Raw genomic sequence first — 17,935 nt, forward strand, 5'->3', positions numbered from 1 at the left:
TTAGAGACTGAAGCTTCTTGACAAGTATATATTTTACATTTCTTTTTACTTACAGTAGTTGTCCTCCTTCAGGAGTACTTATGTTTACAAAGTCTACAAAGTGGTATAAAATCAAAGATTCATTTTAACACAGTGCAATCTAAGGCCATGTTTGGTTTAACAAACCAATCATGCCCTTAATGTCCTCTATAAAATATTATATAGCTCACAAGTGACTAATATTCTCACTTTACCGAAACAAGTAAAACAAGTGAAAACAAAAAGAAAAAAAATATGAATTTTATGCAGAAGTGAACTGTGTTTAGTCCTTTGATTTTGAAGAGAACAGCTATGCCATGAGACCGTTGCTTCGTCGAGTTCATATTTTCGGTTTCAATTCTAACAGTTACTTTAATTCATCAATGCAAAGAGAAGAATTTGAATACTTTCTTCTCTTTGTTTCAGGCTCTCCTAAATGCAAGGAAACAAAACTATCCTCGTCGGGGCCATTCCTAAGTTCGGAAAGAGACTTAAATTCAAAGGCTCCTTTTCGGTAGCTTGAGTGCTCTGGGGACTTACCTGCAAAACTTGGAATGAACTGGTGTTCTACGTTTGGAGCCGTTTCAACCTCATCCATGTTATCAAATTCACAAATCTTTAAAGATGGGTTGACTCTTTCGGAGGGTTCATCTTCAACAGGAACTTTGTTCAAGCAAAATGGCTCAACGCTCCCTTCAGGCTTTTCTTTCGTTGGTATGGTGGGAGAGGATTCGCCTACCGTAGAACCAATTCCAGCATTGGAATCATTCCTTCGCTCATGCAACACAGCTACGAAACGGCCAAGGAAAGGGGGAAAATATTGTCAGCTCCCTGCTTTAAAACTTCTAAATGGTTTATTAGAAAACTGGCATATTACAGACATGTACATTCCTGTTTATGCAAATAAAATAAGGTTTTAAATATCTGAATATCCGGAAAGCCTAAGAGGCATATATAGCACAATAAGGATTATTTTGCTTTAATGTATTTTTGAATAGGTTGCAATATGCAATTTCTTCCATTGGGTTAAAAATAAGTTAACTATATTTATCAACTGCTGAAGAGATTTCACTGATCTAAAGTTAATCAGATATGTATTCGACTAAAGAGATAGTACTGCAATAAATAAATAAAAATGAAATCACGTTTAATGGGTATACAGTTAAAGAGATAATTTTAAGCGCCTAAGCCTCCTTGATCATTATGTAAATCATGAATAATCAAATTTGAGATCACTATTATACGTTATTGGCATCTTTATGATGACGCTAACGTTACCACCCCTACTTAAAACATGAGACTTTAACCAATCCAGACAAACTTATGGTCAGAGATTTGCACATTCGGCATGGGTGTGAAAACTGAAATTCCTCCATCTTGGCATCTAATTATCAACATAGCCATCTGACTCCTATCATATTAAAGGGGATTGAATTATAATAGAATGTTTCAGAAACAAACCTTGAAGTGCCTCATTTGTTGTTATGAGGTCAAGTTCGAGTAGATCAAGAAGTCGGCCAAGGTCAACTCCACTTGTCCAATTTTCTGGGGGTTCACCAACTTTTAGTTTCAAACGACCCCGATTAGCTGTCCCGCCCCAGATAATGCCAACAGGCCGTGGCTTCTCTCCATTCTGACCGGTCAAGAGAATGAGGCTTCCACTATCACCTTCGAGATCAAATGTCTGTTGGTTCTCACCAACAACTAGAAAATCTGTGAGAAAACAAATCCCTTTCTCATCATTGTACTCTAGTGCGTAGGCCATAATAGTCCCTGTAGTCAAACCAGAACTTCTTCCAACTTTAATCACTTGCCTCCCTATGAGACTGTTTATTGGCGATTGCAAGTCTATCACATTCACATCGCCAATCTCTCCCACACCTTTTACAGATGTAGTTACATTGTTCATATTGAAATCTTCAGCAAACGGTATAAAGGCCCCGTCGGCTCGCACAAAAGTTTCTGTAGGATAGCAAAATTGTTACATGCATGTATGGCCAGGATGGATCTAGAACAAATGCAAAATCCCAATGCAGAATCATGACGAGCAGATAAGACATTAGATTACTATGAGTTTGATAATCAAATCTGTTTTTCTACCATCTTATTGTAAGAACTTCTAGGCAACAACATCACACGTATTATCCTGACATTAAGGCCATGAAATTAGACACCAAATATTAAGATCAACAAGTAGCACTTAACTGAGAACTTTTGCTTCTTGACCGCACTATAAGTAATAAATTCAGAATAATCAGCAATTTAAAATTTCATTACCTGGGTTTGTTCCTGCAAAAATGCCATACCAAAGATCATCCGTAATAAATGATGTTGCTCTCTCAACAGCACCAAGATATACACCAGGTCCAAGGCTTGGCGGTAACGGATGAAACATTTTTTGGTTTGGATAGTCCAAATCAACAGCGACATGTCGATTCGTAAGAAAACCAACTTCTTGATTTCCAGTTCGACTTTTTACAATAGCCCCCAAGGTTCCATAGGTCTCTTGGCTTGCAACCTTGAGTACAATAATTAAAAAATTGAAAACCAGAAAAGGGGAAAACGTACCAAAACTTCAGATAGATGCCAGCATTGGACCAAGGTTCAAGATAAAAAGGATCAAATCAATATATGGAAGAGTAAAACCAGTATGTAAGAATTCTTAATGTAAAACAATACAACCGGGTTTATATCCTATCAACTCCTTTAACTAGTAAAAGAAAGAAGCATCTGATAATCCAAATCACAGAGTCATGAAGTAAGACAACACTTAACCTGAATTGGTAAGCTCAGAAAAAAATAAAGAAAAAGAAGGCAAATTACTATTTTAATCCAACTTAAAATTGCTAGTTTGGTAATCCCTTTACTTAAAAGCCGAATTTACAGTGTACCAAACTCTTCCACTTGCCATACTACAAGCTTTATCTTTCATCACAAAGAACAATTATTAAATATCTTTTATCATCCATCAACAGCACTTGCTTCATATCTTCCACAATAGACCCATAAGATTTTAATAGGACTAAATGAAACAGTGAATAATTCTAAATATAAAAAGAAGTTACTGCATAATGAAAGTAAAAAAAAAAAAAAAATGATTATGGCAAGATAACAAAGGAATCATTGTTTTCGTTTGAATTTCATTTAGTACACAAAAGAAATCGATTCTTCAAGGCAAAAGCACCTGAGAACCAGAGCCAATACAGGAATCGCTTCCCCTTAAGCCATCAGCGAGCTCTGTATATAATTGCTCTTTAGGAGTTGGTGCAGGTGCTCCATAGTAGGAAAACTCCACAACATCCACATCACACCAAACACCACCTGGCCCCTGTTTGGAAAAGTAAGAAATGATTTCAACTTCATTAAACAGCAATGTCAAATTTTCAAACTAAAAAAGGAGGGAGGGGGGGTGGGGGACTGTAAAAGCCCTTAGTGCTAAAGAATAGTGTAATAGTTATTGTTTCACCTGAGATGGTATTTTTTCAAAAACCAAACAAGAGAAAGATAAATAAAAAGGGAACAGAGCTTTGATGATTCATTAGCTTATCACTACAAGGCACTAGTTAGTTTCACCAATTCATAACACTTGCCTAATCAAAATATCCATAAAAGTTTGATGTTAATGCAACTAAGTTTACACTAGCATAGATTAGTTTAAGTTGGAGAGGAAATTGCACAACCAAAAGGTAAGTGGAAACATGGAGAAGCTTACTTTTTAGTGCTGGAATAGGTTAATCGTTTTATCATACAGACCATTGTAGAACAAAGATGAGTTCGTTCACTGCCTTATTAGTATGTGGAGAACCATCTTGCTATTAGACAATTAGCCTCATCAGAACATGTTCGGATGTCCCCAAATGTTTCTATGTCTTTATTTCTTCTTCTTTTTTTTTTTTTTGTTGCAATTAAAGAAGAACAAAGAAAATGTTTAGCAAGTCAGTATTCTTAAGATTTCCATTGTCTATTATGCTAATTGCTAAAGGCTTTCTATTTTCCAAATTATAAATCCAAATCAAGTCCCACCTAGTGGATAAGGCTTTGTTGTTGTTTATTGCTGTCTAAATCCAAATCAAGTGGAAGTCTATTCCCTCTTTGTAAACATACTAACTAACAACTGGAACGAACAGAAACCACAAATGAGCGTAACCAATAATTCAATAGAGAAGAGTAAGGAGATCTACTAAAGCCATGTCGAAACCTGCAACATATCCAGAAGAACCAAAATTCCCCACCTCAAGGGCAGCAGGTAGGCATTGAACAGGGTTGAGCCATTGACTGTGAACTTTACGGGCAACAAAGACAAGAATAGCTGGAGTATTAGTCAAAACACCTCCTCTAATCCGAAATCCAATGGCAGTGCCAAGACTAAACCGCCGTAAGATCTTGCTATGAAATGCCCTAATAGTCATCAGCTCAAGCAAGGTAGTAGCCTGTTGTCCTGTTGGCAATCGCCCCAAAGTTTCAGGTAGCACTCCCTTTTGAAGATTTCCGAAATAGTTGGCCCTGTCTTCTGCCGCATCGTTCCAGCGAGTCAACGTAGGCCAAGAAAAATACGCGGCGGTGCTTTCTGAATGCTGAGCACCGGCAGCAAAAGGTTGCATGGGCGAGGGACTGGAAGAAGGATTAGGATGACCATAGTAGTTCCTTTCCAGGTCCAAGGCTGACTCCTCCGATTGTGTTGATCCGGAGTGATGAATTCTTAACTCCAAGTGAGGCCGACTCATCTGTCAGCTCTCCTACATAACACTTAACACTGCTTAACAACATAAATAATTGATGATCCAAATCAAGAAAAGCATTCCTGTTATGACCAAATTTCCAAGACTTTTCAGACGACAAAATGCTTCAACATAGGTAGAGAAAGTTCCTTGCAAAGTATCCATAACACAAAGTTCCTTGAAAAGGACTGCTCAAAGTCAAATTTATCTTCATAAACCAAACAGCACAACTCAAAGGACATCATTTAGCAAAATCAACAAAGGGGAAAAGAAAAATATTATCTGTTCAATATATTGAAATCATTTAGCAAGTTATTCAATCCTAACTCCACAAAATTATTACATAGGGGCATAAAATATAACTTATCACATACAACAGTTGTATTTCAGCCTTGTATACACAGAATATCAACATCACTTGAAGCACCAAATTGAGAAATTTGGACAAATACATCAAATTTTCCTATCATATACAAAAGTGAACCCCGTAAGAAATAAAATAGTAAGATATTTACAAATCATCATGTAGTGTACACAGGCAAATCAATAATCTTCATTTTCATTAACACTTTAAAAATCTGAATCATATCAAAGGAGAGAGAGAGAGAGAGAGAGAGAGAGAACCAAGCAAAACCCAGAGAATCATATCAACAATAGGTACCAATAAAGAAACAATGGCACCCAAAAAACACACACACTGACACACACACAGAGAGTTTCTTAGCTTAGGCACAATCATCGAAGAAACAAAAACACAACCAAATTTGGAAGAAGGGTAGCTGAAAAGATGAAATTTTGAAAGGTGGGTCATCAGAAAACTCACCGATCAGCAATGTTGTTGGAGATGCGGAAAATGGGCTCAGAACAAAGGAGATTGATGGTTTTCATGCCCTAATAGTAACCATGTAAGTAGATTCTATTGCCAATCATCTCTCAGATTAAGGTTCCAGAATAACAATAATAACAACACTAATTACAAGATTAATAAAAATCTCTTAATTAATTAATTAAATTAATTAATCAGAACAAGCTCAATAGCGAAGTGCATGAGAGGTTTATTATCTATGGTTGCTAATAAGCTTTTGGTTCCTCTTTGGCTTGGTTTTGTGAAGTGAATCGAGAGAGAGAATAGTGATGATGATGATGATGAAATTGAAAGAATAATAAACTACAATTGTGGAATTTGAAGCATTAATATATGTGTATATATCTAGTAAGCTACTACTATATACTATGTTATGCTAACATAACAATACAAAAATAACTATGTATTTATATTAATTCTTTTTAGCCCTTTTTTCTGCTTTAATTTTTTTAAATTACCTTTTTTTATTATATCTGATGTCACAACTCACAATTATGAGTGGGGAAATTGGGATGGAGGAGATATGGGCACCTGGGCAATACTAAAAATATTTTATAATTTTCTTGGATTCATATGATACATCTTTTTTATTTTTTATTTTATAAATTAATTATTTTTTTATGTGGGTGGGGTTTTGGGGGCCATCCCTGTTTGCTCCCCAAAAGTTGCACACCCTTTCAATCTTAATAATTCATTTTATTATTAAGATTTCAGGCTAGCCCCCAAAGAAAAAAAAACCCTAATGTTTTTGTGTCTTTACATATTTGTCAGCTTTAAATCTTAGAATGGATCCCATAGCAATAAAATGTAGATAAATAAGCTAAAATTGTGATTGGTACAATAGTGTGAATGAATTTGAATTTGCCCCAACGTTTTTTATTAGGAGCATGGAGGCGTTTTGGTGTAAGAAATAATGGGAGTGGTGGATGGTTGTGAATAAAGGTTGTTGACTTGTTGGGTATGTTCTATTGGTGTTGGTAAATTAAAGCTTGAATGAGAAGGTGGGGAAAGCTTCAATGAAAGAAATAAAATCTCATAGTTAAGAAATTATCGGCAATGTCAGATAAATTAAAAGCTTAAAATTATTTAATTTAATTTAATTTAATATTAATAATTATATATATATATATATATGTATTTAGTCTATTTAATATTATTCAACTATTCTACTAGTAATTAATAAATACAAAATAAGATCAACAATAATTAAAGAAAGTAAAATAAGATCATTTTGAATTATTTAAATTGATTTTCTGTTTTTTCTAAAATATTTTTGAGAAATTAATAATTGTGCATTTATTTTTTATTTTTAAATATTTTTATTTTTAGAATTTTGTAAAAAAACAAAAAAATTGTAAAAATAATAAAATTCTGTTTTCTTGTTGAATTTTCTGTTTTTTTCTTTTTCTTTACAAACAAAAAATTAAAAAAAAAAACCAAACACCCATAAATTGCCTTCGATGAATTCCATTTTTAAAAATAATTTGTTTGAATACAATTTGCTCTCAACAAATTCAATAAAAAAGTTTAAATTTGTTGGTTTTCTAATTCATCTATCAAATATTTTTGGATTTTCATATTCTAGATAATCACTAGTACAACCTATTTTTGGCCATTTTAAAAATTTCCCTACATAGATAAATTTTTTAACCCGTATTTATCTGTTCCATTATCTTCTTTATTATTTTTCATCTCATTAAAAAAAATATAATTTTCCTTTCCTTTCTTGAGCTTATTATTATCCGGACAAATGATCCGTGATTTCTTTGTAATAGAAAAATGACAAATATTATGATTAAAAGATGAGCGTAAAATGATTGGCACCGTCCCAAAGTCCCATCCTGTGTTGTTGGAAACTTGAGCATTTTGATATATATATATATATATTATTAATATTATTATTATCTACTAAATGATCTTTGTTGCAAGGCTAATAATTAATATTAATAATATGTCGAATATTAGATTTGGTGTTGTCAGAAACATCATCCATCTACCATTGTCAAAAGGGGAAACATTAGGCACCAAATTAAGGAAGAAAACAAAACTAAGCATCTGAGCATGTTAGTGCAAGTGGATGTGTCATTTGGATTTTATCTTTTTATCCTTCACACATAATAGTGTGGGTTTTTGCTCTCTATCAATCCAGTTTTACCATTTCTTTTTTAAATTAAATTATTCTAGTTAATATAATAGTATTAGGTTAATGGATTATTTAATAAGAGTCAAATTGATCGAATAGCATGATTAAGAAAAAAAAATGTCGATTAAAGTAAAAAAAAAAATTATAATTGTATCATTTTCTATTACACCTTGATAGAAGGAACTGGAGCTCATGATGGTTACTCGCATCACAGATAGTTAGGAATCAGTATTGTAGCATGTTAGTTTTGGAGTTTGTTATGAGAGTGTTAGCACTAGTTAGTTAGATTGCGGTTGTGAGAATAATAAAAGATTTTTTTTAAAATAAAAAGTTTAACACAATAAAGTGGAGTATCAATGTCTCAACAGAAAAGTACTAAAAAAATAAAATAAACTAATTTATAATTATTTTTGACAAAAGTCATCAACAACCTAAAAGATCAAATACCACTCTACTTTTTGTAGCTTTTAATCGACTTGCTGACTACTCCTGCAACACCTGATTCTTGATTCGTGAAAATTTTGTTATTCCTTTTCTACCAAGTGCTCCAAATAATAACAATAAAACTTAAACTCACCAATATTTTATTAATTTAACTGCACAATTGATCCCTAAATTACGTAAACTTACGGTCATTCAGCTTTATATCCATCAGTTCGATAATGCTATTAATACACTAGTACCTTTTCTTTCTTCTAACTGCACAACATCATTGAAGACACTCATGTAGCAAAGAAGACCTGACATATTTTCGATAAAAAATTCAACTCTTTTCACACAGCAAGTGAGAATAAAACATAAGGAATAAAAATATAAAAATTAATATTTTTGTATTTTATTTTATTAATAAATTAAAATAACTTATAAAAATTTAATTTTTTTTATATTTTTATTCTAAAAATTTAAGATAAAAAAATATAATAATAAAATTTTAATAATAAAAAATTAATAAAATAATAAAAAAATAAATTACATATTTTGTTACTATTTTTGTATCATAAATATAGAATATATTAATTCAATATTTTTAAGTACAACCAAACACGATTTTGTAATGTAAGCTTTGTAGATATTTATGATAACAAGACACTCACGATATATACTGCATGTAGTTAGTTAGCAAAGTGTGATTCATCATTGTAGAAAAATGAGTAGAAGAGATCAACATCTCTCTTTCTCTCTTTGTTCGTAGCTCTCTGTTCTCTTCTATGCATGAATTCTCCCTTTACGAGCACCAGAATGTAACCTTTTATCACACCTCAAGTGAATGCTTTTTTTTATATATATTAAAATACATAACTTTTTGCATTTCTTTTTTAACTTTTATATTAAATATTAAAAAATAATATATATGAAAAATGTAATGCTCATCACAAACTAAGTTACATACATTGTTGTTAGGAATAAGGAATATGACCACAATTCAATCAATCATGTATTAAATAATTTGTTATTGTTATTATATTAAAATGTTAATATAATAAGGTCCTTGATTAAATTTAGAGATTTATCATTGTGATAGTGATCACAATATTGAGAGATGAATCTATTATAATTTAATCTAAATTGTTCTTGGTCATAAGATTATTAAAAAGGACATTAATAATCCGAAAAGATCAATATATATATATATATATAATAGTCTTCATTGGATGAAGATTAATAGTGCATATAGAGATATAACCATTGAACTGACTCACTTTGAGAATTCCTAATGATTATAATTACCGTATATTTGTCAATAGGATATTCTCAAGATGAACATAGTAATAGAATTTCCTTTGACCTGCGACTGTCATAGTAATTAACAATGTATTTATTATACTTTGATTCCGGACACCTAATACCCTAGAGTGCTAGTTGAATGGATATTGGGTATGATTTAAATACTTGTAGAATTAATGATTAGTCAATAAGGAATCCATCAACTCTCGGTAAAGAGTTTGAGCTCTATGATTATAATGACTGAGATGAATAAAACCTTGGCCAAGGGGATTGAATGAATGAAGAAATGAGTTTCTTAAGTCATTCATAGTTCATTATAATTATGGTAACAAGTTAGAGTTTGATAATTAAACCATACTCTAAAGGTTAACCAAGAGCTAGAAAGATGGAAGGAATTATACTTTGTTCTTCTGAGGTTCTTAGTAAAAATATATTACTTCATGCTATCGGGTCGTTGAGGAGTGTTGCTAGACGCCAACCTTGATTAGTAAATTTAGTATGACTAATTTATTATCCGCTTAGTATTGAATCTATGGGGTCACACATTAACGAGTGTTCTAATCTTCGCTGTAGAATTATTTAATTATTATTTTGATTTGATCAAATAAATAATTATATTAATTCAAATGGAATATTATTATATTCTTTGCTAGCACCAAGAATATAATAATAGTATGATAATTGAGAATATTAAATGAGATTTGAGAATAATTAGTTATTCTATTTTTGAATTTGGATGAGATCCTAACTGATTCTGTTTCAAATTGAGTTATGATTTGATTCATAAATTTGTAGGATTCGGATTTAGAATTTTAAGATATGATTTAAATTTGAATTGAGAATCAAATTTAAAATCAGTAACAAATCTCATACTATATATATGTATGCCAAGAGTAGAGGAATATAACAGAGAGAATAACATGAGTTTTATTCTTTTACCTCTACACACATAAACGTATGTGAGTCTAATTCTTGGAGAAGAATTTTATGGCATGCAAATAATTGCAAGAGGTCTCTCAATTTAGATCAGATATCCATTAGTCAAAGAGTTGACGGCAAAGGTTGGTCTCGATGTGGATACGCATAGCGCCTTCGTACCATCGAATGAGAAAGTGATTTTTACTAGCATACACATGTATTTAGATCTGATCCATTATGTATTATTTCTAGAATAAAATTTAAGCACAAAATAGATCTTTAAAATTATCTTTCTTTCTTCCACTGCGTGTTATGAAGACATAGTAATCCTTTAATATTTAGAATTCGATCTTTACAACATAGAAGTGTTCGCACCTAGTTTGGTTAAGAGTGAGTGATATTTTATGTACTTATTTTGTTTCATATATAATAACTAAGACACGTGTTTTCATTGGATTAATTATATATAGTAAAATTCCGTATTAGTTAAAAATGAACTAAGTAATAAATATAACTTTTAGGAGAATTCATAACTAATGTCTCAATATTTTTTTTATTAAAATGTATTGTCCAATTCATGATTATCATTATTATTATTTGAAATTTAATCTTCTGGTTTATTTCGAGTCGCTTTAGAGATAAAGCTTTCATCGTTGAATCAAATGTGAAATATATTTTATGTAAATTACACCATAGAAGAGTATATGTCAAAATAAAAATACATAATGCATCCTTTTGGTCAATTTTATGTTATATAAGGATGATTTTGTTAAACACGGTTTTGAAGTGGGGTAGGGTTCTCTTAATGGGAGAATGCATTATTATGAACATTGAACAGGTAGCAAACTCCCAATACATAAATAAATCATCAATAATATAATAACGAGGGCCCCTTTGCGTGAAACAATGAGAAAAGACAGGTGAAGAAATGCAATGCACATCCAATATGTAAATAATAATAATAATAAGTGCTAAATCTGAATAGGAGAAAATATGAAAAATTTCATCCATTTATTACACGGGAAGTGATTGCCACTGCTGATGGGTGATTTGGATGCAGAGGTTATGTTAGGTATACATACATGAAACTAGAAGAACTAAGAAGTGGTTGTTAAAACGTCATTCATAGTCAGAAAGGGTTTTCATGATTTTTATATCGTAAATATTTCTATATCTTGTGTTTTTCTAATTTTAAAATGATTTTTAAATATTTAGACATCTCAATTTAATTTCTAAAACATATATATATAAACATGAATCACAATAATCTTTTTAACAATTTTACGAACCAATACAAGTTTGAAGTTAATTGTTGTTTTGACAAACACATATTTTGTTAGGAATAGATTTCATCGGCATGGATAATTCACACCTTAAATACAAGAGATGACACATCAGAAGAACCAACCTGATTCACATTTATATTTGTTTTAGAGACTAAATTGAGATTTCTAATATTTTAGGACTAAATTAAAATAAAAAAACATAGGGGAATAAGAAAAAGAGGGTGGGGTCTGGGGAAGAAATACAATAAGGAAAAAAAAGGGTGGAAACAAACATGAAAGAGGACACGAAGTGGTAATAAAATTGAAAAAAGATGATGGTAAGAAGAGGGAAAAAAAGGTGGTGGATAAAAAAGGAGCAGAAAGAATAACAAAGGTGAGGAAGGAAGAGGGAGAAAACAGGGTTGGGACTTGGGGAGGGCGCCCAAGAGCCCTTCAAAACTAGAGATAGCTTGGTTAAGGCTTAGGATTTGAGAGAGAAATAATTTGATTCCATCAATGAATTCTATAAAATTTAAGTTTTTAATATATGTGTTATGTATTTATAAAAAAATTAAAAACTTTTTCTATAATAATTTTAATATATATTCTTATATTTAGATATATTTTTGGGTGAATAACTTAGATATAAGTCAATTTCTAAGAGTTGGTGTCAACTTGTTGCTCTTAACGCCGAGTTATAAGTTTTGGAGGCTCAAACTTTTCGTCTAGAAAAATATCACGTCACGAAAAATATGAGCAAAAGGGGAGTGTACTTGCAAAAGACATTCCAATTCTTAAGTTAGTATTGTGAGAGTTCAAGTGAATCTGAAAGGTGAGATATCATACTTTTATAGGTGGAAGACATAGGTCGACTATATTTCTAGCCGTTTGTTGATATTGAAGAATCATTATGATTAGATCTCGGGGTTACGGTATAGTCGGTCATTTTATCCCGGGTTCATGCCGTTACGCTTAAGCTGAGTTGTAACGGGTGATGCCGAGTTATGGCGCTTGGATTGTAACAGCCATATCATAGTCCCCAAACTTATCCTGAGGATATTTTTAATGAAGCATGTTGAACTTTTTTTATGAGCTGTAATTCGGCGAGTATAGTAGTTATGGAGTTCCGAGTTCAACATAGTTTATTAAAAATAATTATATGAAAGAGTGGCAGTGTTAAATGAAGAGAGAAGAAGTTAGTGATTGCAATAAAGAGAAGTTTGCTTTCCCAATGCCATCTGGACTGTTGAGAAGATTGATGAGACGGTTTTGATGGAACCCTAATGCTCAAGGTGGCATTTAGGTAACTTCTTGAAAATTTAATGGTTTTTCTCAAATCATGATTTTTCTTTGGGTTAAGTGTTTGCATTGCAGAGTTGGCTGGAAATGAGTAAAAGAGGTATGCCTTTGTTTTTCATTTTCTCTGTTCTTGCTTCTACATCTTTGCTGGTTTTGTTTTTGAAAATGGATTTTGAGAAGGAGAGAGAAAGAGAAAAGAAAAGGTAGATTGGTCATATGACTGGGTTAGTGATGATGTGAAAACTCGAACTTTGTTGTTTACTGATCCTAGGACTGTGAAATAAATATATTTGAAAAAGGCAGTGAGAGTAGGATCTGGGGTGCGTGTAGAGCTGCTACCTTGTTCTAGTGAGGATCATGTATTCCATAGAAGAGAATTTCCTGAGTTCTTTTACATGCATAGTTGTGTCTTGGAGGAGTTGAGAGTGAAGCTTCCTTTTTCTGATTTCCAATGTCGATGCTGAATCAGTTGAACTGTGCTCTCTCTCAGTTTCATCCTAATGGGTGGGCCTTTCTTCAAAGTTTTGAGGTTCTAATGGAGACCTTCGTTGGAGTTGTTCTTTTCGATGTTCCAGGCCAAAAGTGTTTAGAAGGGGGGTTGGGTCAATCTTAACAACTCTCCTGGGTTTGTTGTTTTCAAGTTGTATAAGTCTTCATTTAAGAATTTCAAAAAAATATATTTGAAGGTTAAAAGTGTTGAAGATGATTTTTCCTTCTATTTGGAACAACATTTAGGGGAGAGGTTTCCTTTGTGGTGGTGCTCGGAACCTCAAAATATCCTCGGGTTCGAAACGATAAGCCCGAAGGTTGAGTGTGTGATTGAGTATTTGATTGAAGTCTTCAATAGAAAAAAATTGATATCTGTTTTTGATTTGTTGCAATGGGATGATAATAGACAGGCTGTGATAGATTACTTAGGTATATATTATTGTGTTTGGAAAAAATAGCCTTGTAGGCCCGTTGTATGTTGATCTGTTTTGGTAATGGATAGTTGTTTGTGTTTTTTCATGTGGAAAATATCCTGGAATGTCCACGGCTACGTTGAGAGCGCGGGTGAAGAGAAAAAAATTGGATAAAGAAGGATCCCCTTCCAAACCTGAGAATGGGACTGCTGCGAGGGAGGTTAATCAACCTCGCCTAAGACGGAAGAAGGTGATTTTGAAGAAAAGAAAATCGAACATGGTTGATTTATCTGAGGACTCGGACGAGGGTGAGAATGAAGTGTCTGTTGAGGAAATTCATAAGTTTATGGATAATCATAAGAAACTTCATCTCACCACCGATCATAGTGGCGGGTTGTCTGTGTGGGGGAGGGACTTCTCATTCATGGTCGTTGCCGATGATGTGTGTCAATCATCGTCTGATGTGTCTTTGGCGAATGAAGTTGGAGACGTCGCCATTGGTCAATATATGCAGGTATTGATTATGTTTATTTTTAGATTTGTTTTGGTGTTTGGTATTCTATTTTGGGTTTTGATTGTTTGCTGTTTTAGGTTCTTGGGTTGCGATTGGCTAGTTTGGGTCGCAGCCAAGAGCTTAAGCATAAAAAACTTCTCGGACAGAAAGAAGATCCGAGTTTATTGAAGGAGGAGTTGGCTCTTAAGAAGAGCACTATTGCAGAGCTGGAAGCTAAGTTGACTGAGAGTGACAAGGAGCTGAAGTTAATAAAGGAAAATTATCCGAAGGAAGTTGAGGATTTGAGGAAGAAAGAGGCCAATCTTTCAAATATGGAAACTCGAGTGGTTGAGGTTACCGCCAAGTAAAAGATATGGAAAAGAATAAACAGGCAGAAATACTGGATTCATTTGTTGAGGGTTTCAAGAGGGCATCCCTCCAGGCAAAGTTTTTGGCACCTGATATCCACTTTTCTGTGATGGATTCGGGAAAAATTATTCGTGAGGAGCGATGGTGGAAGATGATGGAGCGGCTGAGGATGAAGATGAAAATGTGCAGTGAATTGTGTATTTGAACTTTTTATTTTGTTTACAGTAGTTGTTGATAGATTTGATTGCTTGTTGGAGAGCTTTTGACTGTTTTATATGCTTGCGTTTGTTTTGCCGATTAGAAAAGGCAGTTTATCTGATAATAATTTGATAATTTTGCAACATGTGTATATAAAGGTGCAGGTAGGCAAGCCTCGTTAAAACCTCTCCAAGCAAAACTCTTTTGAAAAAAAATCTTGTGAGTAGGAAAAAGAGTACAAGCCTGACCTTGACTTTTAACTGTAATATTATTTTAAAGAAGAAACATTCCAAGTATTGGGTAAATTTGTACCATCTAGAGATTGTAGCCGATAAGCTCCATTTCCGAGCACTTCAATAACTCGGAAAGGGCCTTCCTAGTTCGTGGCCAGCTTTCCATGTAAAGGTGGTTTTCTTACTTGTTCTATTTTGTGAAGAACCAAGTCATTTGTTTGAAATGATCAGGAGCGGACCTTTGTGTTGTGGTGTCGAGCTATGATTTGTTGTGCTGCTCGGTGTCAAAGGGTGGCGACATCTCTGATTTCTTCAAGTGTATCGAGATCTATTTGCCGAGCTTCATTATGGTCATCTATTTGAGTTCTTATTGATGACTGAGATACTTCTAAGGGTATCATAGGCTCTGATCCGTATACCAATCGAAAAGGTGTTTCTTTTGTTGTTGAGTGGATTGTGGTGTTGTAACCCCAGATTACTTCTAGTATTAATTCAGCCCAAAGGCCTTTTGCATAATCTAATTTCTTCCGTTGAGCATGTAAGACGACCTTATTGGTGGCTTCTGCTAGGCCGTTTGTTTGCGGGTGTTCTACCGATGAGAAGTGATGTTTGATTTTGAAATTCTGCAAAAAAGAAGCAAACTTGTGATCGGCAAACTAGCGACCATTATCAGTGATAATGTGCCGAGGTATGCCGAATCTGCAGATAGTATGCTTCCAAACAAAGGAAATCATTTGTTCCAGATGTTATTTTGGTTAGGGGTTTTGCCTCTATCTATTTTGAAAAGTAATCGATAGCGACAATTAGAAATTTTACCCGCCCCTTTCCTAGGGAGAAAGGGCCGAAGATATCGAGCTCCCATTGGTTGAAAGGCCAACTTATATCGGAGCTGGAGTTCCTCGGCTGAAAGGTGTGTGATTGGGATATGCCTTTGGCAATTGTCACAATGTTTGGCTTTGTTGTTACAATCTTGTTGCATAGTTATCCAAAAGAAGCCGACGCGTGGTTTTTTGGATGACAAGCTTCGTGCTCCAACATGAGTACGACATATATCCTCGTGTGCTTCTGTAAGCGCAAGTTCGGCCTCCGACCTAGAAAGACACTTAAGAAGTGGGCAGGACAAGCCTCGCCTGTATAAGGAATTGTTATATATGGTAAAGAAAGATGCATGTTGGCAGAATCGTCGAGCATTCATAATTTTGTCTGGAATTATTCCAGTCTTGAGATATTCTATGTAGGATGTACGCCAATCTTCTTTCTGTGTAGCACTTAGAATTTCGGTTAGTTTTATACTCGGTTCATGTAGCATAGATTGAGATAAAGTAGAAGCTGGTGTTTGTGTACTAGCAAGTTTTGATAAAATATCAGCTCGACTATTGCGCTCAGGAGGTATGTGAAGGATCTCAATTGGTGAGAAGTGAGAAATAATTTTTTTTCACGATATTCAAATATTTTGCCAATAGAGGATCCTTCACTTGAAAGAAATCATTTACCTGTTGAACGACTAGTAAAGAGTCATAGTATACCTTTTAGTCCGAAATTCTCAAGTTGGCTGCGAGCCTTAGGCCTGCAATTAGAGCTTCATACTCGGTTTGATTGCTGCTTGCTTTGACCTTAGAGATTGTTCTAGGACTATTCCGTTTTCATCTTCAAGTACTCTGGCCCCATAGCCTTGGGATTGGATGCTCCATCCACATATAAGGTCCACTGTGTTGGATTGTTCGCCGAGCTTGGCATGATGAATTTGGCTATAAAATCAACAATATACTGAAACTTTATAGGACCTCGATTCTGGTATCTGATGTCAAATTCGGAGAGTTCTATAGACCATTTTATCAGTCGGCCAGCCAGCTCTAGTTTTTGTAACACTTGCCTTAATGGCTGATTAGTTCAGATGTGGATTACGTAGCTTTGAAAATAAGGTCGGAGACACCGAGTTGAGAAAACTAAAGCCAAGGCTAATTTCTCGATCTTTGAATAGTGAAGCTCAATATTCTGTAAGAATTTACTGATGAAGTAAATCGGTTGTTGCTGTTTGTTCCTTTCTGTGACAAGAACAGAACTTATTGTCCAGTCAGTAACAGATAAATATAAATAAAGCTCTTCTTTTCGAAGAATTTTTTGTAAAATTAGTGGTTTTTAGAGAATATTTTTTATGTTAGTAAAAACCTCTTCACATTTATTAGTCTAATTAAAAATTTAAAATAAAAAATTTATGAACAATAATAAGATTGAGATTTTTTTTAATTTACTAAAAGAGAGCTAATACCTAAAAAAACTAAAAATAAATAAGATAAAAGTAAGATAACTCATCTAGCATTCTTATGTAAAATTTTAACTAATTCTAAAATAGATCAGAATTATCTAAAAAAATTAAACTATTCTCTAATTGTATATGATTGTCTATTTATGGTCTTTTCTATATATTTATACAAAAATATTCTCTAACTTTTTTTTAGTTCTTAAATCTCATGAAGTTATAGGTTTAAATTACATTTTTATCATGTTAAGAAAATTAACCTATTATAATGCATTGTTTTGAAAAAAATTCTTCATTTCTATGAGAACAAATAAATATAATAAAAAAATGTAAAAAAAATGTTAATAATAGTGTTGGGTTGTTGTGGGGAGTTTTCAATCATTAAAATTTTTTTAAAAAGAATTAAGTGAGATAATATAAAATAAAAAGATATTATATTTAATTTAAAATCTTAAAATAATAAATTAATTTAATGGATATTTCTTTAACACTTGCAACTTTAACGAATCAAAATGAGGAACGGATGAGG

The 17,935-nt window shown here is 33.1% G+C and overlaps 1 protein-coding gene across 8 annotated transcripts; it reads right to left on the bottom strand.

Annotated features, from left to right (window-relative positions):
• LOC112796679 (protein NARROW LEAF 1) lies at positions 1 to 6,094 on the bottom strand. 8 transcript variants are annotated; one of them, XM_025839253.3, is made up of 6 exons: positions 5,560 to 6,094; positions 4,251 to 4,754; positions 3,203 to 3,346; positions 2,296 to 2,536; positions 1,480 to 1,980; positions 1 to 807 (listed from the first exon to the last, which is right to left on the bottom strand). In XM_025839253.3, exons 2-6 carry the CDS (start codon positions 4,740 to 4,742, stop codon positions 386 to 388), a joined length of 1,800 nt encoding a protein of 599 aa, XP_025695038.1. In that variant the 5' UTR covers positions 4,743 to 4,754; positions 5,560 to 6,094; the 3' UTR covers positions 1 to 385. The 8 variants fall into 8 exon arrangements, with proteins under 8 accessions (XP_025695038.1, XP_072091611.1, XP_025695039.1 ...); XM_072235510.1 differs by having other exon boundaries at positions 4,251 to 4,924; positions 5,560 to 6,089; XM_025839254.3 differs by having other exon boundaries at positions 4,217 to 4,754; positions 5,560 to 5,984.
• Positions 6,095 to 17,935: the final 11,841 nt, after the last annotated feature.

The sequence above is a fragment of the Arachis hypogaea genome, chromosome 4, assembly GCF_003086295.3.
Source record: "Arachis hypogaea cultivar Tifrunner chromosome 4, arahy.Tifrunner.gnm2.J5K5, whole genome shotgun sequence".
NCBI lineage: Eukaryota > Viridiplantae > Streptophyta > Magnoliopsida > Fabales > Fabaceae > Arachis > Arachis hypogaea.